Here is a 20,827-nt window from a genome sequence, read left to right on the forward strand (position 1 = left end):
TTTGCATCCAGAAACTTTCATGATTTTTCATTGGTACGATCTGTACATTTACTATGACAGTTGCATTATCGAATAACAGCCTTCTAACCCCGTCTCTTCGTATCAACATCAGGAAAATTGACTAAGTATTGGACAATATCTTTGAAAACTAGCATTTAGAGAGAAATACTACAACAGCAGTGATTCGCGATTGGCCACTCAACTGGCAATCAATCCAACAGTCACAATCTCGAGTATGGTCATATGTGGGAGAATAGATAGTGTCATTCGTATATATTTACAGGGTACACCCTTTGTACAGTCTCCTAGGTCAAAAACCTCCGTGAAGCATTACGAGCCCGTTCGGCCGTAAACACCTCTAGTCGCACGCCACACAGTATGACTTGCATGCGCCGCACATCATCGTCTGCATCGGGAGCAAGAGGCTCGACGCGGATGCGCCAGTGTGCGCGTTTTAGTGTCCATTCCACCTCTAAATCCCGTTCGTCGGCTCGAAGATACGAAGATTCGGAATCTGATTTATCACCGCCCCACAGCCATGTACCGTTGTAGTTTGCCCGGCGGATACCAAGGCAGCCAGTATTGTCATCCACGCCGAGCTCTGCGGGAGCACCGTCGATCTCCAGGGCACAGTCAGTCTCGAGGCGCACGCGAACGCGGCGATCGCTCACGCCAGAATTAGCCGGGCTAACTGGTTGCGCCGCAACACCCCCGCCAGACTGCAGATGCATGAGCCCCAGAGGTTGCGTGGCTGGCAGACCCATTTTTGAAGCTACAACGGAGAACAGGGACGTAACACGTGCAAGTGTCGAGTTGTGGAACGTGGCTCGAAAGTCAACTTCCAGTGGACCCGTCCGTGAAGCCTTGGGGGCGGACCATGGCAAAAACAACGATGTCGATTCAGTTGAGGAAATCTCAAGAACCAAGATATTACTATTTGCATGGTCATCCGTATATGGACGCGCGTATGACACGTAGCCTGCTCGCGTGACAGCGCTGCTGCTTGCGTTTGACGGTGCAGGACTGTCGACTTTGCCAACAGGCTGTGGGACTGGGGACGCACTGATTGAATGGCCACCATGGACCGATCCAGAATCAGAGTCGCCCGATGCTGTTTTATCAGGGATAAAGGAAACACCTGACGGACGAATGTCTTCGAGCCGCACCAGAATTTCGGACTGCTGGCGCCGCACATTGAACGAGATTTCACATGGTATCAGCTTTTGCTCAAGCCCTTTGAGATGGAAATAACGTGCGTCTCTGAGGAGTTTAGATCGGTGTTCACTGTTTCGAATCTCGACATTGTATCCTTGTAGTATCTGTATCAGCTCGTTGAAAGTCTCTCCGTTTCTATTCGGCACTGAGGGTGGCTTGATGGATGGCGGACGGAGTAGCGCATCACGATCCAATCCAGGAAATGCTTCTGCGGGTGTCAAGAAGAAATGCGCGAATCCAAGAGAGAAGAAATTGGGACTGTCGCCTGGAGCAGAGAAGAGGTCGCGCGGTATCTGAAAAGGAGTCCCTCCTATACGGACAAATATATCAGTGCCGAACAGCTGTTTAGTAAGTCGAGGTACTACTACAGTCAGCTCCCAGCCTTTGTGCTTTTCGTAGATTAGCTTACAGGAATAGAACTGCGCATCAGCATACAACTTGACAAAATGCTCGCCATCTTTCGGAGTGATGTGATAGCCCTGTAGATGCAGCGCAATGTCACGGAATGTCTGTGGATCACGGTCGATATACAAGGTCCTCACGTCACCAGCGCGACCCCCGTTATCGTGTAGTTGCTGGCCGAAAAAATGGGAAAAGTATGAAGGTGCTCTAGTAGTCTTAGCTGACCGGCTTTGGCTGCTTCTTTCAGTTTCGGCACATGCTTACCATCCGATGAGAGCGAGGCTCCAGACAATCTGAATAGCTCCGAGCCAATCTGTATGGGAAATACCTTGCCTGCGGGCAACATGTCTACTCCGGTGGGTGCATCTTGTATCTTCCTCGGCGTCGAAACGTCAATGACCCTGCCTTGCGGCCCTGTGCCCTTATTCTGCTCCTTGCGCCGCTCAACTTGTGTGTTTTCTCGCGGCGCCGGTTGCGATGCAGTTTCGTTCGGTACGGGAGGGGCTGTGCTACGCGTCGTCGTGGTCGTCGCCGCTGCATGTGTGTCGACTGGTGCCTGTATAACGGGCGACGCAGCCGACGCATCTGACGACTGACGTGACTTGTTTATGCGCTTCGATGGGTTCTCTGCAGCTGCACCACCAGCCTGCGATACGGCTGAAGATGGCTCGGAATCGAGCTTGCGCTTCATGCCTGTCTGCACTACCGGTCTCTGCTGTTGCTGTTGCTGCGATCGAGGAGGCGGGGGCGGCGGAGACAATGGGATCTGGGTTTGCGTAGCATTTGGTGGTGGTGGAGACGACGCGCTTGGGGGTTGCTGAAAAGGCGGATATGCAGAGTCACCATTGGTGACGGGGAGCGGGATGCTGAAATCGTTGGTCGAATTTGCTTGACCCTGGAACTCTTGGACCAGCTCACCCTGAGGTTCATACTGGTTGGTGAAGTCGGTGAAGTCGAGCGAGTTTGTCCAGTCCCATGCTGCAGGCGCCTGAGAACTAAAGTTGAAGCCTGCAAACTGGCCCTGCGCTACCTGGTGTTGTTGCGCAACATAGTCGCGATAGGTTGTCGAGGCGTCATAGACCGGGGCTTGGCTTGCAGTCTCGGCTGTACCTGTGTCTTGATCCGCGTTGTAGCTGTTGTACGACTGTTGTGGATACGGCTGCGATGCTCCACCTGCTTGGTCAGAAGTTTGAAATACAAAGTCCCGAGAGGTTGCGCGCGACCGGTCAGACATTGGCTAACCACACCCTGACAATCGCCTCGTACGTCGTGTCGGGCGACAGGTAGCCTAGGTGCTGGAATCAACTCAAGGCGCTGGAAAACCGGGGGTCTTGAGTCGCTGAGGGAGAGCTGAGTAAGATCTTGGTGATGAGCAGCTCGCGGAGACAGTACTGGATTCGGACTGGGGTTGGAACGGGCGTTGATTTCGACGACGGCCGGCCGAGCGATTTGAGCGAACGCTGGAGGAAGAGCAGTACGATCCACGAGCAACGAGCAACGTTGCGGATATATAACAACGCTGTTGCGCGCCAGCAAGGCGCCTCAGCCATCTGCGCGTAATCATTACCTTGCTCTTCGGCCTACCCGCCAGCCGCTCGCGCGAGTCAATGTCGCTGCACATCACTGACCTTTGCCTGGGCGGCTCAAATTCGCCCCCAAATATCCATCTTCATCATGCAGTGATGTGAGGCTAAAGCTGACTGGTCTCTAGATCGCAGGTGATACGGACGGTTGGTAGAAGGGGTTGCACGTGCTGACGTGAGATTCTGCTGTGTTACCTCCAAGTGTGATCTCACCTTCATGTCGGGTGCGTTTAGCGACAAAGCTGCAGCTTGAAATCACAAATCATGACCATGTGTGTACTGTCCATAGCGGATATAATCACGCCACGGCGTAAACTATTAAATGTACGGCATGTGACTGTATAAGAAACCATGCATCTGCAGATCAAACAGTAGCCGGGACCCTGTTCTCATTTCATCCCGCCTTTCTTCCCATACAGCTTCAACTCTATTAAAACTTGGCATCGCTAAACGGCACATACTTCTCCTCGCTGGCATCTTCGACTTTCTTGGCCGCTCTCTTGTACGAATCCATCTGCTGTAATCTCCTCATGTACTTGTATAGAGTGGGGTAGTTTGTATCACTCAAAGGCACGCGTTGGCAGGCTCCCTCAAGCGCAAAGTGGATCATGATATCCGCTGCGGTAAGGCTGGAACCACAGAAAAATTCTCCTTTCGAGGGAGACCTGATGAGATAGTCTTCCAAGAAATCGAAGTGCGTCTTCAACTCTGGGTTTACAAAGGAGTCGTCGACTTTGGCGGCAACGCCACCAGTGATGGGCTTGAGGAAGAAGGGAACGGGAGCGTTCTTGATACCTACATGGTGTCAATAAAACAACGTGGGAGAGATGTATGTTCGACGGAGACTTACTACCACTGAGGATAGCAGCAATCAGGACTGTGAATAGACTACCTTCAGTGAAATCCATGAGGAACTGCGAAGTGGTCAGTTATCATACTCGTACAAGTCACGTGAAAGAGTTGCAGGAGAAGAGGCAGAGGCACCTGGATACACCAACCCCTCTGAGCCTCTTTTCCATAACAAGATACCAAGAAAATCCGACAGCAAGTAACGCACTTTGTACCTCATCCACTCTTCCGTCTCTGCGCCAAGCACGCCCTCCTGGCCCTCGGGGTACCTCGCAGGAACCAACTGCTTTCCAAAATGGTCGCAAATGTACTCCATAATGGTCTCACTCTCGGCAATGACGATATCCTTTTCCGAATTTGCCGGCCTAATGGTAACCACTGGGGATTTTCCCAAGGGATGGACGGCTTTTAGCTCAGGACCTGCGCGCCTGTTGGCACCGCGCTTGTAGACCTTGATGTTGTATTCGAGATTGAGCTCCTCGAGTAGCCACACAATGCGCTGGCCGCGCGACTTGTTCAGCCTGTAGTACAATTAGACAGGAACTCTTTAAATCACATGATGCATTGTGTTTGGCGATGCGGAAGGGAATTGCGCTGGGGCATATTCTACACGCACCAATGAACTGTGATGGTTGCACCTTGCTGGTTCGACATTGCTGCGATTACGGTTTATGGGGAAGATATAGGTTTGCAATTATTAAGGTCTTAGGGTAGGGCAGACTGAAACTTTGAGCGGAAGTTGTGGATGTTTATAAGGTTCGTCGCATATTATCACCGAGGCTTGTCCACAAGCTCGCTGTGATTTCGTCACAAGCTTCGGCGCTCAGCCCACCAAGGGTAGACTCCCCGCCCGAGAAGCGTCGTCTGTATCGGATCTTGTATGTTCCGACGATGCGATAGAAACTATAGTTCTATACAAGAGCATTGTTTTTAAAGCATCGTATGTGCACAGAAATATGCGATGGGCAAGACTTGGAGCTGTGACGACAGAGTCGCTCAGAGCATGCAGCACAAGTTCGTCGCCATAGCTATAGTAACGGTCTTCCAGATATCTGATGCGCAATGCAGTAGATTACCTTCTATTTACATTCTCTAATTATTGTGTAATTCTCCAATAGCGATTATCAGCGTGGAATCGCATCAATCCTCTCGCTGGTACAATCCAAAAACGCCAAGACATCACGGCCCTCGCCGCACCCGCCGACCTCATCGCAAGCGCACCTCTCCAAACCAACAACCTCACTCATCGCGCCCCTCTCCACACCGCGCAAACTCCACAATCATGCAGCCTACACTCCGCCGGATGGCCGGCCACAACCACGGCAGTGCGTATATACCCCAAAAACCGCGTGTGAAAGACGCAATTGAACTAACGACCACACCCAGTGATCCACGCGGATCCCGCCATCATCAAATGGGCCAGTACGTTTAGCCCCCTTGGACCCCTCCAATCCGACCACGCACTCCTATCCAACTTTACCGAAGTCTCGGAAAACATAACACCAGCTTAACCGCCGTCAATGGGGCGGCTCAATCGCATTTACTAACGTAGCGACCTAGCCATGACCACGAACCGCCACAAGTACTTCCGCTGGACACGACGAACAGCCTGGATCACATTCGCATATGTTGCATTGGTACCTGGTCTGCTGGGCGCCGCGGGATACTGGGCTGAGGTGAGTTTGAAGATGCATGCATGGCATGGAATGTGGAAATAGGAAGAAAGGGAAGCTAATGATTTGAATAGGGAAGGTGGGATATGCGTGGTAAGCGAAGGGGAGATACTATCTCTGAGTTTTAAGTGGAGGAGACATCTGGAGGAAAAGAAGAGATATGAAGGAGGTGGGAAGGGATCAAATCGCATTGCTGTTGGAGCGGTGCGGTGTGTACATTGAATGCGAAAGAAGTACTATCGGAAACTATCCAAGGGATTTATACGGGTTTATCTTGTCTTTGTGTTCAAGTTTTGTGTTTGTACTAACCAGCTCCTGCATAGGGTGTGTTTGGCAAAACAAGAGTTGTGGCGGTAATACGGTATTGCTAGACGTCTACGAGCGATACATGAATGATCCAGTGCTGAAACACTAATAGTGGCAGTCAGGCCTATTGTTCGGCAGTCTCTCATGTTCCTACTGGCGACACATGATGCAAAGACCACCAGTGTCTTCAAAAGCCATAGGACTAGTCAGCTATCTTGCCGTCACTACCTTCGCCGGAAACTCCTTCGCTGTCAAGTTAATTTCAAGGAACTTCTTAGTAAACAATCTTTGCAATGTCAAAGTCATCTATTAAAACGAGTGTGAATTTCATATCGCTATCGCTAGCAGAATTCTAGGTACAAAATCCAAACAACAGTCTATGTATAACAAATGAAATCCCCTGATCTATATCCATTCCTCCCATCTAACCGACATTCTATACTACCGCTGCTATTGCTGCCACCACCATCACCACCGCCCCCTCCTCCTCTACCAGTTCACAAAGGCCTCAGTTCATCACCTCAACCCTAGTACCCACTAGAAGCCGCAGGATAAGCCGACGCAGTACCCGAAGGGTGATAAGCCGACGAACTAGCCGAAGGCTCAGACTCCGCCTTATAAGGAATACCGCACCTCTTCGCACAACTCTCCACAATCTCCGTAAAATCACTGGTGAGCGTAGGCCTCAACCCCGCAATCTGCTGAGGGGTCAAAAACTCAGAGTATCCCGCACTCGCCTCAAGCACCTCGTCGGGGGTCGCAGAAAAGAAACCCCGGGCAGCTTCCACGCGGCCAGGGTCGGCGTTATCGAACCCAGCGACGAAAACAGCGGGTTCGCACTCTGGATTGAATTGCCAATGGACGAGACCCTTGGGGAAGAGCATGCCGGTGTAATTGGAGAGTGTGGTTTCGATTTGCGTATAAGGACCGATGACGGGGGGAGCGCCGCCGACGACGTGGCCGAAGCCCGAGTCGTTTTCGAGGAGGATGGCGCCGAGTAGCTTTCCCTGGACGACGGTGAGGAATTCATTGGAGCGCGGGTGCCAGTGCGGGGTGTTGAGGCCGCAGGGGTTGACGAAGCCGACGGCGGCGGCGAGGCCTGTAGATGCGAGGGCGGGGAAGTTGTTCACCGTGGAGAGGAAGATAGAGCCGCCGGTTGGGGGGGTCACCGTGTTGTTGATGAATTGGAAGGTGTCGTTTGCGGCGTTGGGGGCGTTCGGGAAGAGGATGGCTTCGCGGGCAGTCTCGGATTGGGCCAGGAGGAGTGCGTTGCGTTGCGTGGTGAGTTGTTCGGCCGTGAGGGCGTTGACGGTGTCGGGGTTGATGAGGCGCTTTGTGGCGGGCTGGCGGACTTCTCTCATTGGAGAAGCGGTCGCGGCTGCCACCAGGAGGGAGAGGATGGGAAGGGTGAGCATCTTGTGTTGATGTTGGGATGAGAGATTGTTGTAGTGATTGATAGAGAGGTGAAGAGTGTGGTGGGATATCTGAAGCTGGAGAAGGTCACCCTTTTATCCTCACCTCTTGCCTTTCGGATATGCTCCTTAAGAGCTAGCATTTTTCTTCCTAAGTGTCGTCACAGGGAAGGCGTATGCCTTGTCAAGCCACAGCTGATTACAGAATCCACACCAACTTGCACCTCTCATCCACGAATACCTGAACAAGTCTCCAAATCTGGTAGATTCCCCGTTGTACTAATCATCATGGTGGAGGAGGACACATCATCAGGTTCACCATGCTTTCCCTTATTCAGTTGAAGATGGGCGAGGGAGGTCACTAGACCATGGGATTTGGGTGTAGGCGCTCCATAACGACATGTATCGTGGGCATCAATAAGCGTTGGTTGTTGACGATCGCTTATAAATGGCTCGCCATGCCTTGGTGCACAGTTTTCGAAATCTAAAGGATGCCTTGGTTGTTCTTGGTATGCATCAATCCTGTTGAAGATCATGATAGAGATTTAGCACCTTGGTGTATGCCAACGTAACCTCTACAGCATCCTTAACTCCATATATCCGAAATGAGTGACGAACAAAAAGGGATACACAACATTATCTCCGCGATATGACGATGAATCAATACATCTTACTCCAGTTGGTAGTCAGTGCTTTGAACTAAGCCTTCGTGGCCCGGGCTTGGATTGCTTCAACATACTTGAAATCTGAGCAATTGTCAGACCAGTCAGTGGACAAGACACTTGTCTCTTCTAGGAATCTTTGACAATACACCCTCTGACTCATGGTCTGAGCTTCCGGCGTGCGCAGACTGTGAATATCAGGCCCAGCGGCAAGCTCTAGACCTGTTCACTGACCCGCCTCCATGCAACAGGTTTAGTGGTGAGCTCCTCTCAGCAAGAAAGTAAATTTCCCAAAACTCGGAGCCGAGACGGTGCATCGATTGTAGTGCCGGCCATCCGACCTCGATACAGATGCCAAGGGAGGAAGACGGCTGTGACCAGCGTGCAAGATGTGCTTGGCTAGCTGTATAAGCACATCAGAAAAGCTTATAACCGTCTTTTACTTGAGAAAATTCCACTTGGGAAGTTCGTGGGCGTCACATTAGTTGCCAAGAGCGGAGTACTGTTCTTAGGAGGAAGCGTAGGAATCCTCGTAATCAAGCCTTTGTCTTGGCTGTGACGTTACTTGCTCGGGCGCTCTCCGTACCCTCCACCCAACATCTCACGCTGGCACCATAAGCACGCCCTGCACATGGATTCTCTACCGCAACTCATGATTTCGTGCTCATCCTGGTGTGGCGGTGTGATCACACGCTTCTGCGATGACTGTATGTGGTCATGTCAAGTCTTCTGACGCGGATGTGCATACCCATGCTCTTGGGAATACGTTCGGGTCGGGAAGAGGCTAAGAGCATGCAGAATTAGGGTCATGTACGGTCCGAGCGGCCCGAGATGATGCTGCACTCGTGGTGCTCAACTGTTGGTAGCAGCCGGATTTTAGCACTGTCGATCTACGTAGTACTATTGATTTAGTAGCAACCCCACCCGAAACTACAGTTATCGGAGAACTACAGAAACACGCGAAAAATATTCCGTAATAATCATGAGAATGCTCGGACCCTTTTCCGTCGTGGCTGTGCTAAGTTTGCCATTAAAATCAAAAATGAGGCTTTTTTATTATCATAGTCCCTTGTTGGTAGGTGATTCTAGACTGAGTACCATGCATACGTGAGATATACGAGCAAGTGGGGTTGGTTGTGGCTGAACTACTCTTCTGTAAGCTAGGTCTTATACTTCCCCCAGCCACAGAGACAGAGCTTGGAGACCAGATGACCATGAGATGACGAAGACTTCCTCTACCACTCGAAAAGGACTCTTAAGATTCTCTTTGAATCTGCTTTGTACGGCGCGGCTGCTCCGGGTCAAAGGCCCAAGATGATGACAGAGTTTCAAGGTCAGTGCTTGCGACTGCTTCGGAAAGTGTATGCATTGAGAATTGAGTGGAGCTGTAGAGGCAGATCTTGCGCAATGTAATTATGGCATCTGAATATCCTCGGGAGCGTCTATCAAAAGAAAAAGGTTAGATTACACACCCGTGGCGTGCAAAGGGGATTGAAGTGATCACAGAGGATGTGTGTGTGAGTGTCGGGACCTTCCAAAGAACCGTTGTTCACTACGCCGCCACGTGGCGATTTAATGAGGTGCTGGGCTTACAAAGCCGTGTGGCTTACATATGTCACCAATGGCTTGCAACAGAGAATGTAATGAAGAATGATTGATATATTCTGATTGCTATCTCGAACCAAGCACCCATGAGAAGTCTTGTCGTGAAGTTTTACTAGTACTACCTTACACGACGCTAGACGGTATCGCGTCAACCCTGTAATCTACCCGTCTTCACGTAACCTGATTTGCATTTCCGTCCACAGTGACAGAGTTTCCTTCATAAAAGTCGCTATATCTGCTCACTTTTCACTCTCTTGCTCCTGCTGCCAGGCCTCCAGCCACTTGCACTTCTGACCATCGGGCGCCCACTGCAATGGGCGCATAACAGCCAACCGCCAAAAACCCATAGACTTCTCACTGATCCTGGTCTCGGGGTCATGGAATGCATGTTCCAGAGCCTTGAAAAAGGCATCGCATTCTTTCTGGAGACCCAGCACGCGAAGACAGCGGAGGATGCGCGTGATGCGGAGGTGGTTGTGGTCAAATAAGCCGGCCCAGTTCTGGAATTGTTTGGGCCAGTTAGGGGCGCGAACAATGCGGTACGGTAGCGGATTCGAGATCGAAATGTTTTGGTGTGCTCCAGGTGGGAAGGTGGACGCTTCTGGGGTGGCCTTGACCCCGGATGCAGAGGTATCTGCATTGTTGGGGGAGTTCGTATTTACGTCAGTCTGAGTAACTTCAGAAACAACATCTTTCTTCGACTCGTTCTCCGGTTTCGTCGGCACCCGGAAGCCGTAGAACTTGAGCATGCGCTCAAAGCTCCGACGCAGCTGATGGCGAAGCTCACTTCGCGAACAGAATGCTTGCATAACCGCAAGATCAATAACAGGTGCATCCCAGTTAAACATGGAGCCCTCTGGCAATGGAAATAGCATCTGAATGTAGTTGTGTGAGGACTCAAGCTGGGAATCCGGCCATGACAGGATTTCCTCTAGCGTGCGATTTTTCGCATCTTTGGCTTTGATATCTGGATCGTAGAAGCGAACAATGAGCTGGCTCCTGGCCTCAGCGGAGTCTTTTCCAGTATTGAAAGTCGCTGAAGGCCTCATTTTGGAGCGTTTCTGTGATGTAGTAGAGACGTGTTGAGCCTTGCGCTTTGCGTGATCTTGTTGGACCGCGCCCAGCTGAGATATCGATGTCGGTGTCAAGACTGTTGGCTGCGATTGTACAGAGGAGAGAGTTTGAAGGGTATGGCAAGAATTGGTGTTTGCAGCGGACTCCCCCTTATGTGCCTTATCATCGGGTGTCCTTTCCATGTTTACTGTCAGTCAGGTGGCTTTAGGCAGCCGTAGTACTGTTATCGTGCCTTACCACTGTACCAGACAGACAGTACAACTAAGAATACAGCGAGAAGTGTTTTTCTCACGTTTCATACAAGCATTTGCTACATGCCTCACAATGTCGAGTCGCACATTGTGTACCAATAATGAGATGAGATGCAAGTAGTAACAGTGGCCCAGATGCATCTGCAAGACGCTAGCCTGTTGCAGCATAGTCAGCCTTTTTGGCGACTTCCCCTCCGGCTGTCCAAGCAGTGACGATCTTGCCCCAAAGTCTCCACCCACAACGCTTCCATCAAGCTGACATACATGTCCAGGGCACCATGTTCTTTTTTGCTTCTACTTGTCTACACTACTTCCACACCGACAGCTGAGTTGTATGATTCATGGTAGTCCGCGGCATGGCTGCTTCGTGCAGGCTGACGTCACTGATGCTGAATGTTGGCAAGCACGGTCTCCACTCACATCTAGACCATTCATAGCGCCCGTGTCTCATTCTTGATAGCCAGCACAGCCCGAAGAGTCAACAGACAAACCTGCTCAGCTATGGGACCATACAGGGTATTCACCCGCTATGAGCCGTAGTGGGTATAAAAGTAAAGAACATGTGTGACAAGTACGGCTCTGTCAAATTTTCCAGTGGACTTGAAAACTTCCCTCGAACATTGATCTCCTTGGCCCAGCTGAACCATTACGCCGTCTACCGATCGTCGGGAAACCGTACAACATAGCACACCTCAAATCTAAACTGACAAGCGCATCCCTGACGATGGGTTCAGAAGGTAAGTCAAGCCTAGCGATAACTTCTCTTCCGATTGGACTACCGCAATGCTCACCACTGAACAGAACAAAAGCCAACGCCTGAGAATGGCACACTATTCCAGGGCTTCGAGTGGAATGTCCCAGATGATCACAAACACTGGAAGCGTCTCGCTGAACAGCTGCCCAAGCTCAAAGCGATTGGTATCACTAACATCTGGCTACCTCCGGGTTGCAAAGCCGCGAATCCAAAGGGTGTGGGCTACGACATCTATGACCTATACGATCTGGGCGAATTTGATCAGAAAGGCGCCAAAGGCACGAAATGGGGAACAAAGGAAGAGCTATTGGAGCTCGCCAAAGTTGCCAAGGAACACAACGTTGGCCTTTACTGGGATGCTGTGTTGAATCACAAGGCGGGCGCAGATAGGACAGAGAAGTGCCGCATCGTGGAAGTAGACGAAAACGATCGGACAAAGGAGATATCCGATGCCTACGAAATCGAGGGGTGGCTAGGATTCGACTTCCCAGGACGTGGCGAGCAATATTCCAAGATGAAGTACCACTGGGAGCACTTTTCTGGAACCGACTACAACCAGGCCAATGAGAAGAAGGCCATTTACAAGATCCTGGGAGACAACAAGGGCTGGTCGCAAAGTGTGGACACGGAATCCGGCAATGCTGATTACATGATGTTTGCAGACATTGACTACTCGCACCCTGAAGTTCAAGAAGACGTTAAGAACTGGGGTATATGGATAACCAAAGAACTCGGGCTCAAGGGGTTCCGCCTCGATGCTGTGCAGCACTTCAGCTCAAGATTCACCAACGAATGGATGAAGAACCTTCGTGGGCAATGCGGAGACGACATCTTCATTGTAGGCGAGTTCTGGTCGGGCGATGTCAAAGAAATGAGCGAATGGCTCGACGGCATGAACCACGAAATTTCCCTTTACGACTCGCCGTTGCTTAACAAGTTCGGCTCGCTATCCACATCCGAATCTGCCGATCTGAGGACAGTGTTTGACGATTCACTGGTCAGGCTGCGGCCGATAGATGCTGTGACGGTTGTCACTAACCACGACACGCAACCGGGACAGGTCATGGAGACCAAGATTGAGGGCTTCTTTAAGCCGCTTGCATATGCACTGATTCTACTCCGACAAGAAGGATACCCATGTCCGTTCTATGGTGATCTGTATGGACTGTCTGAGCCGCACGAAACACCGGCGTCGTGCGGTGGCAAGCTTGCAGACCTTATCCTGGCGCGTAGGCTGTTTGCATACGGAGTGCAGGAAGACTACTTCAACGAGGCCAATTGCATTGGGTTTGTGCGTCGTGGGACATGGGACAAGGTGGCGGGTCTTGCATGTGTGATGAGCAATGCGGGGCCAGGGCAGATCAAAATGGCTGTTGGTGAGATGCACGCCGGGGAGAAGTGGACCGACGTGCTTGGATGGGAGCAGGGCGAGGTAGAGATTGACAGTGAAGGCTACGGACTGTTCAGGTGTCCTGGCACCAGCGTCGCGGTGTGGGTGCGAAGTGATGCTGAGGGACGCGACCAGTTCCCCACCAACTTCGATGCGGATGTGTATGGCCAGGGATCATCTGCGTAATGGTTGCGATAGAGGGTGTACGAGTAGGGTAGTTGAAGCACGGCGATCGTGGCCTATGACGCAAGTTTACCCACCCTCCTCTCCAAGATACGCGTGTATGTAATGATGGGCATTGTATCATCTGAAAAAGAAGACATGGCGTGATGCGCTGTCGTCGGCCTGTCGCCGTGGCTCCCAGGTTGTTACCTGGTGGAAGATGCGCGAAAGTGCGTGGGGCGGCGGACAGGACTACCGCCGAACACAGCCAATCATCCGCCTCACAACAGTAGCCGTTTTGGACGTTTCGCGGCCTTTCTGGCAAGCGAGTATGCGACATCCCGCGAAGCATGATCGACTGCCCATGCCGGCAGAATACACTGTGTACAATGCATATGCTCGCACTCGCGCCCACGACACCGCCAACATGGGAGGCCAACAGCCCCGTCCTGCCGGACATGAAGCCGCATGTGCCATGTGATCCCCGCTATCGCTCTGTCTAGATCTTGGGTCGCGTGTCAGTCTGCCGAGCTTCAATTTAACTCCGCGCCTGCCCGCTCTTCCTCCCTCTGTTTACCCTGCCGACGACCCGACACAAGCAAATCTTTCACTGACCTCGACCTCTCCCTCTGCACGCTGTGCTTCTTTCCCCTCAACTTCACTCAGATTCACTACTAACAAGCGTTTTCTTTCCCACTTCTCATGTCATTGATCCAGCATGTTGGCCAGCAGGAGGGCACTGACCGCGACGAGGCGCTCGTAGATTTGTTTCTGCCGCCGATTGACCGCCAGCATAGCCGTCAAGATGCAGCCGACCGCCGTCTTTCGCTTGAAAGCGCCATGTCGCATGCCGGATTCCTCAATCCCCAAGGAAAGGCAATTCGGAGGGTCATCAGTTACGATGTGATTCCCAACCCCGACGAGCCTTCCGCAGGCGAGGAGCCGGGAGGTCTGACGCCTTACAAGGTCTCCACTACCAAGCGTGTCGGTAAGTATGGCTACTTCGAGTAACAGCAAAGGCACGTTGAGCTCGACTAACCTTGCTTGTAGCACAGGTCATTGCAACGGTCCTCGCCTGTTGGTTTGCCAGCGGCATTGTCTTTGGCTTCGCGGCACTCAAGCCAATTCTCGTTAAAGAGGGTGTTTTCCGCAATCTCTGCACTCCCGAAGAAATTGATAATGATGTCGAAGTCTGCTTCGAGCAGGATCTCCGATTGAACTTCTTTTTTTCGTTGGCGTCTACTACTGCAAACGTGTCTGCCCTGCCAGTCGGCACACTGCTCGACCGCTACGGCCCCAAGCTCTGCTTTCTTACCGGTTCATTGTGTCTTGCTGCAGGCAGCATGCTAATGAGTTTTGCTTCCAAGATCGAGCGCTTTGAAGGCTATACAATTGGCAATTTCTTCCTTGCCTTGGGGGGCACGTTTGTCTTTTTGCCCTCTTTCCAGATTGCTAATGCATTCCCCAAGTACAGTGGCTCCGTCGTTGCGCTCGTCACTGGCGCATTCGACGCTTCAGCTGCAGTCTTCCTCTTTTACAGAATCATGTACGATGCCAGCGACAGGACCTTCAAGCCAGAGACATTCTTCTTGGTATATCTGGTTGTCCCACTCGCAATCGCCATTGCCCAACTTACCTTCTTGCCGACTGAGAACTACAAAACTGAGGCACAGCTCGAGATGAAGATTCAGAAAGCTGGAAATGCTATGCGCGATGTTCACTCCTCGGACGACGAGTTGTCAGACGAGGAGATGTGGAGGCGCAGAAAAGCTCGCAGCGAACGCCGCAAGGAACGACTGAGCAAGCTCGACGATCTTATTGGCAATGAAGCTGCGCGCAAACTTCGAGAAGAAAAGCGAGAGCAGAATTTAGAGACCTCTGGTGTCTGGGGAGCACTGCACAACAAGTCTGCCAAAGACCAAATGCTGACGCCCTGGTTCATTTTGCTCGTCCTTCTGACTATTATCCAGATGGTGCGCATGAACTACTTCATCGCAACTATCCGCGAGCAGTACACGTATATGCTCGGCTCCGTCGAATTGGCTGAGAAGGTCAACAACTTCTTCGATGTTGCGCTCCCACTTGCCGGAGTCCTTGCAACTCCCTTCCTCGGTATTCTGCTTGACAACGTTAGCACCGCCGGTGTTCTCTTTCTTATTGTCGTCATGACTACCGCCATTGGCATCATTGGCTCTATATCTACCCTATGGGCTGGTTACATCAATGTCGTCCTGTTCGTCTTTCTACGCCCACTTTATTACTCAGCCATGTCAGACTATGCTACCAAGGTTTTTGGCTTTGCTACGTTTGGCAGGGTATATGGCACCATTATCTGTGTATCTGGACTCGTCAACCTTTCGCAGACGGCTATCGACGCATTGACCAAGAGCCTATTCGAGGGCGACCCAACTCCTGTGAACATCTTTTTCGCAGCCTCGGCGTTCGTAGTCGGTATGGCGCTGGTTGTGTACGTTACGGTCCAAGTGTACCGCATGCGCAAGAAGCTGGATCAAGACGATGCAATGACATTTACAAACACCGATGCCGGCTCTGTCATGGGAAGTTTGATGGAAGAGGACGAGCCAAGGAGCTACGGGGCCATTCATCGTCCACGTCAACCCTGGGAAGTGTAGACTTCCAACTCTTACTATTTTATCCGGTTAATTTTCCTATCGATTTTGATCATCGTTACGATTATGACTCGAGTACGGCCGTCACCACATTGAGATATGTGTTTTCTTTCTCTGCAAATAAGAAGGGTCGAAAAATCTTTCTCTTCATGGGGCGTTTGGTTTCCTGAGGGCATCCGGCAACTTTGTTTCATAAGCGTTGCTTTGTTCATGGTCATTATCAAGCGAGCGTTGTACCGAGTTTTCGGTTTGCTTATATTTCGATCTGCTCTATCATGTTTGAGTATTCCAGTCCTTTGTAGACTAGGTTGATATTTGGAGAAGTTGGCGCTGTTTGTAAAATAGTAATGATATTCTTATCAGTGTCGACGACTCTGCAATTTCGCTCTCAGGCCTAGCATCTGGAAAATGACTTTAGCGATCTAAGAATATGCAGCTGACGAGAACATGTCGAAAATAGGATTATACTAGCGGTATCTGGACGTGGACCTGCATGAGAAGATCTTGTATCTCTGATTAGCCTTTCATGCAAGACTAGGATGAATTGATTCCATCTGTCCTGGTCAGCGGAGTGGATTGCGGTGAGAAAGCATTTTCACACATTCCGAAGAGAATGCACAAAAATCAGACCATCGAATCCGAAATGGTGCAGTTTATGACAGATGGAATTTGTGTTACTTAGGATGTCATACACTGATTGTAGGAACTCTCAAAGCAGATATGTCCATGCGGGCATTTTTGAACACGCTTTGCAGCTGTTTGGTCGAATAATTGGATATCTTATCTTTATCATGCCTTCGCAGCCTAACTCCAATCAGGGGAGAAAAGGGTCTACACTACACCAGGTACCCAAGAGAAATATGTGTTCGGGATTCCCAGTCCAGGTGCAGGGAACAAATGACGCGGGGTTTGCCAGATGATGTGGTCCGTGCGGGTTGCTACGGTACAGGGAAGTAGCGTTGGATGACGGCCAACTAGTGCTATTTACACTCGGTCGTCTACGCTCGCACCACCACACATCACATTATCGCGCAGCACATCTTCACTAGGGCACCAAACTTCGCCTTGAGTTTGTTTTCGAAAAAAAGAATTCTCTCCTCAAACATACATAACCCTTCAATACCGTCAAGTTGGCGCGCCTCAAAGAATCCCCGGTCCAGCTGGATCCGCCTGTGCCCGTCTCACCAAACAAAATGGCTTTCTCCCCTGGAATGCCCGTCTTCCCCGCCAGCCCCGACCGCGGCGGTCCCATGAAATCACTATATGGCGACTCTGCAAGTGCATCTCCCGTCATGTCCCCATCAACACCGCCACTCCGCACGCACTCACCGCTACGACACACCCACCGTCGAACCGATTCGGACGTCTCCGTCACAGCCCTCACCGGCATTTTTGAGAACCTCGAAGTTAAGGACCCAAGAGAAGCGTCCAGACGCTTCAAGGAATTGCTAGAAAAGGAAAGGATGAGAAATGCAGAGAAACTGGCTAAGATTGAAAAGGAGCATGCGAAAAAGGAGAAGGAGCACGAAATGGCCATCAGCCGGCGCGATATTCGCATCGAAGAGCTGAAGAGCGAACTTGAGCATGCTAGTGGATCGCTCGAGTTTGCCATCACCAAGGAACGCTATGAGAAGGAACGCAAGGCGAACAAGGCTGCCATTAACCAATGGGAGACTGTGTTCAAACAAAACGAGGAGCGATGGAAGGGTATGCAGCACAAGATGGTAAGTCTAGCTGGCATGTTTGGTTGACTACATCGCGCTCACAATATACAGATTGAAGCAGAGAACCAGAGCAGAGCCTTTGAAGGCAAATACAAAAGCTACAAAAAGCAGTGGATCGAGGCGAACAACGATAAGCTCCGACATTCATCTATGATCCCACAGCTCCAGTCCAAGATTCAGACCCTTCAGCGTAATCTGCAGCGGGCCGAATCAGATGTCAAGTTCAAGACTGAGGAAGCTACCAAATACAAGAACGACGTCTACAGCTTGCAGGTTGAAGTTGAGAGCACCAACACACGTTTCAGCGAAGAGTTGCAGGCACTCAAGGAAAAATTGAGCCTGGTTGAGGCAGAACGCGATGCTCTCAAGACCAGTCTCAAAGAGGAAGAGGTCTTGCGTATCGCTGCCGAGGGCCAGATACCGCTACCTTCCGCCGAGGATGACGAACACGACGAATTCGCGGCACCAGTCCGATCCCCGCGCAAGCAACATAACAACCCCCGCCAGGACGATGACAAGGAAAATGTCTCACCGAAGAAGGGTGCAGTCGAGCTGAGGTTCATTCAACAAGAGCTGGCCGCAGAGAAACGCGCCCGCGAGCGTGCTGAGGAGCAGATTGACTACATGAAGATGGAATGCCAGTTTCAGTGCTGCTCATGCCGAATTGCCGAGACCAGGGGCAGGCAATTCGTTCACGATGACTCTCTCCAAGCCGAAATGCAGCGCATCAAGTCAACATTTACGCCTCCAGCTAGCAACCACGAAGACGATGTCATGGAAGATGTAGTCATGAAGCAAGAGCCTGTTGAAGCTGAGCGTCCTATCACGCCTGTGGCTGAACAGCCCACCCAAGAGCCAGACACTGTTGTTGCTTTCTCGCCAGTAACAGGTACTTTCCGCTCCGTGCCTTCCCCAGTCAAAGCACAGTCAGCAGCCGTCCTGCCCGAGCCATCACCCGTAGTAGAGATGAGTGAAGCACCGCCAATGGACCTTGAGACAAGAAGCGTACCGGCTCCTGCCGAGGTCTCCCTTCCAGAGTCTCGTCCAACGTCCCGCGTAGCTTTTGTGCGAGAGAGCCGTAAGGGCAAGTCAACAGATATTAACATTCATGAGGATGCCATTGAGGACAGTGACGACGACAATGCGTCTCCACCAACTCAAGAGCCTGAGCCTACTGGTCCTGTTACACCCTACCTTACCCGCACCATTACTACCACAACCACTATCCCACTGCACTTCTCACCTGCGACCCCAGCATTCAAGGCAGGCCGAGGCCCTATGACACCCTCGACTGTCGCCCACGCTGCAGCAGATGCTCAGACACCTGCCTTGAGCGAGCTGTCATTGAACAAGCTGGGTATTGACCGGGAGGCTGCTCTTGCCGCCATCCGCGAACGACGCGGCCGCGCTAAGAGCATGGCTGCTGGCCAAGGGACGCCAATGAAACAGATGGTGGAGGGAGTGAAGGACCGGAGAGACATCAGTGCCCCTATCCCAAGGGTACGAAGTGTGTCAAGGATGCGGAGCGTGTCAAGGGCGCAAAGATGATTGTGCAGATGATGAACGCTTTGAGACGTCGGTGCCTGGTGTGCTGCCCAGGGCGCAGCGAGAGTCGTGATACCACTTGATTTCCCCGTTCGCGGCTTTTGCGCTTAGCGGCATTGCATGGAGTTTGGGCTGCCACTGCTGCATCATTTGGCTGATTTGGCGTTTTGTTCTACATCTCTTTGGTCTGTTTAGGGTAGGCAAAACTGCGTTATATACCACAGTTATGCTTTACGGATGATGAATACATAGTATAGTTATTGTAATTTTTGATATATGTTCTCCCATTTTTGTAACACTGCGTTTGTGTATGCTGTTCTAGACATTGGTGCGAAACGGATGGCTGCGAGTTCTTAGCTGAGAGATAGATGGTGTGGTGTTGGCGGTAGTGCTAGGCAACTCTAAGGAGTGTCATCAATATGATAACAAGTCTGTAGGTAATGTAGCATGTGTAACTCGTCCCACGATCTAGTACCCGGTTGTTTTCTCGCTAGTGCTTTGTGGCAGAATGTAAAGGCGGTCGGTGGTCTAGCGCCAAGGCCCGACTAGCGCACCATTGGCGAACACACACTAGCGAAATTCCCTTGTAGACACTTGCTCGAACTTCAGCGACAACGACTAAGACGCCCAACCCTCTTTCTCCCTCACGCACCGACAAACGCAACCATGTCTGACAACGGAGAAATCGAGGTCGAGAACCCCACCGGTATCAACATCCTTCCCAAGGATGTCGCCGAGGAGCAGGGTAGCGTGAAGCTGTTCAACAAGGCAGGCACAATGCGAAACTACAACGAGAAGCGAATCTAACATTTCACAGTGGTCCTACGAGGAGGTCGAAGTCCGCGACATCTCATTGACGTACGTTTCCCCCACCACGATCTTGCGCCGCACACATACATGAAGGAATACTGTGATGGCATTGGATTCTTTTTGTATTGCGCTGCGAGACCTTCGGCTAACTGAAGCCGCAGCGACTACATCCAGATCCGCTCTCCCGTCTACATCTCACACTCGGCCGGCCGATATGCCGTCAAGCGATTCAGGAAGGCCCAGTGCCCCATCATTGAGCGCCTCACCAACTCGCTCATGATGAATGGCCGCAACAACGGAAAGAAGCTCATGGCTGTGCGCATTGTTGCCCACGCTTTCGAGATCGTACGTCTACCCGCTTCCAAAAATCCAGAAACGCAATATTGGCAAGGAAGAGAAAAGTCGGTGCAAGATAGCTGACAATCGCAGATCCACATCATGACCGACCAGAACCCCATCCAGGTCGCCGTCGACGCCATTGTCAACTGCGGTCCCCGTGAAGATTCCACCCGTATCGGTTCCGCCGGTACCGTCCGTCGCCAGGCCGTCGATGTGTCTCCTCTCCGCCGTGTCAACCAGGGTATCTCCCTCCTTACCATTGGTGCCCGTGAGGCGTCTTTCCGCAACATCAAGAGCATTGCCGAGTGCCTTGCTGAGGAACTGATCAACGCTGCCAAGGGAAGCAGCAACTCTTACGCCATCAAGAAGAAGGATGAGCTCGAGCGTGTCGCCAAGTCCAACCGATAAGGGCGTGCATTCTGTGTATGTGTGTGCATGGTG

At 51.4% G+C, this 20,827-nt stretch overlaps 9 protein-coding genes across 9 annotated transcripts; 5 read left to right on the top strand and 4 right to left on the bottom strand.

Annotated features, from left to right (window-relative positions):
• Window positions 1-245: 245 nt before the first annotated feature.
• COCSADRAFT_154219 (uncharacterized protein) lies at window positions 246-3,139 on the bottom strand. Its single transcript, XM_007707517.1, has 3 exons — window positions 1,882-3,139; window positions 1,625-1,822; window positions 246-1,576 (listed from the first exon to the last, which is right to left on the bottom strand). The coding sequence occupies exons 1-3, from the start codon at window positions 2,849-2,851 to the stop codon at window positions 306-308; spliced, it is 2,439 nt and encodes an 812-aa protein (XP_007705707.1). The 5' UTR covers window positions 2,852-3,139; the 3' UTR covers window positions 246-305.
• A 223-nt stretch (window positions 3,140-3,362) lies between these two features.
• Window positions 3,363-4,791, bottom strand: COCSADRAFT_41738 (uncharacterized protein). The gene is made up of 4 exons (XM_007707377.1): window positions 4,666-4,791; window positions 4,258-4,570; window positions 4,051-4,114; window positions 3,363-3,995 (listed from the first exon to the last, which is right to left on the bottom strand). Exons 1-4 carry the CDS (start codon window positions 4,701-4,703, stop codon window positions 3,631-3,633), a joined length of 780 nt encoding a protein of 259 aa, XP_007705567.1. The 5' UTR covers window positions 4,704-4,791; the 3' UTR covers window positions 3,363-3,630.
• Window positions 4,792-5,017: 226 nt separating this feature from the next.
• COCSADRAFT_41740 (uncharacterized protein) lies at window positions 5,018-6,299 on the top strand. The gene is made up of 4 exons (XM_007707378.1): window positions 5,018-5,374; window positions 5,436-5,471; window positions 5,610-5,725; window positions 5,797-6,299. The coding sequence occupies exons 1-4, from the start codon at window positions 5,332-5,334 to the stop codon at window positions 5,848-5,850; spliced, it is 249 nt and encodes an 82-aa protein (XP_007705568.1). The 5' UTR covers window positions 5,018-5,331; the 3' UTR covers window positions 5,851-6,299.
• Window positions 6,300-6,555: 256 nt separating this feature from the next.
• Window positions 6,556-7,389, bottom strand: COCSADRAFT_103258 (uncharacterized protein; the record flags this gene model as incomplete). Its single annotated transcript, XM_007707518.1, has 1 exon — window positions 6,556-7,389. One exon carries the CDS (start codon window positions 7,387-7,389, stop codon window positions 6,556-6,558), a length of 834 nt encoding a protein of 277 aa, XP_007705708.1.
• A 2,368-nt stretch (window positions 7,390-9,757) lies between these two features.
• On the bottom strand, window positions 9,758-11,063 carry COCSADRAFT_41742 (uncharacterized protein). Its single transcript, XM_007707379.1, has one exon. The coding sequence runs from the start codon at window positions 10,961-10,963 to the stop codon at window positions 9,947-9,949; it is 1,017 nt and encodes a 338-aa protein (XP_007705569.1). The 5' UTR covers window positions 10,964-11,063; the 3' UTR covers window positions 9,758-9,946.
• A 347-nt stretch (window positions 11,064-11,410) lies between these two features.
• Window positions 11,411-13,532, top strand: COCSADRAFT_41743 (glycoside hydrolase family 13 protein). Its single transcript, XM_007707380.1, has 2 exons — window positions 11,411-11,769; window positions 11,834-13,532. Exons 1-2 carry the CDS (start codon window positions 11,757-11,759, stop codon window positions 13,360-13,362), a joined length of 1,542 nt encoding a protein of 513 aa, XP_007705570.1. The 5' UTR covers window positions 11,411-11,756; the 3' UTR covers window positions 13,363-13,532.
• Window positions 13,533-13,629: 97 nt separating this feature from the next.
• COCSADRAFT_41744 (uncharacterized protein) lies at window positions 13,630-16,363 on the top strand. The gene is made up of 2 exons (XM_007707381.1): window positions 13,630-14,326; window positions 14,389-16,363. The coding sequence occupies exons 1-2, from the start codon at window positions 14,041-14,043 to the stop codon at window positions 15,969-15,971; spliced, it is 1,869 nt and encodes a 622-aa protein (XP_007705571.1). The 5' UTR covers window positions 13,630-14,040; the 3' UTR covers window positions 15,972-16,363.
• Window positions 16,364-16,975: 612 nt separating this feature from the next.
• COCSADRAFT_154239 (uncharacterized protein) lies at window positions 16,976-19,568 on the top strand. The gene is made up of 2 exons (XM_007707519.1): window positions 16,976-17,692; window positions 17,744-19,568. Exons 1-2 carry the CDS (start codon window positions 17,162-17,164, stop codon window positions 19,238-19,240), a joined length of 2,028 nt encoding a protein of 675 aa, XP_007705709.1. The 5' UTR covers window positions 16,976-17,161; the 3' UTR covers window positions 19,241-19,568.
• Window positions 19,569-19,903: 335 nt separating this feature from the next.
• On the top strand, window positions 19,904-20,794 carry COCSADRAFT_176446 (uncharacterized protein; the record flags this gene model as incomplete). Its single annotated transcript, XM_007707520.1, has 4 exons — window positions 19,904-20,005; window positions 20,055-20,095; window positions 20,209-20,392; window positions 20,477-20,794. The coding sequence occupies 4 exons, from the start codon at window positions 19,904-19,906 to the stop codon at window positions 20,792-20,794; spliced, it is 645 nt and encodes a 214-aa protein (XP_007705710.1).
• Window positions 20,795-20,827: the final 33 nt, after the last annotated feature.

The sequence above is a fragment of the Bipolaris sorokiniana genome (genome assembly GCF_000338995.1).
Source record: "Bipolaris sorokiniana ND90Pr unplaced genomic scaffold COCSAscaffold_19, whole genome shotgun sequence".
Lineage (NCBI taxonomy): Eukaryota > Fungi > Ascomycota > Dothideomycetes > Pleosporales > Pleosporaceae > Bipolaris > Bipolaris sorokiniana.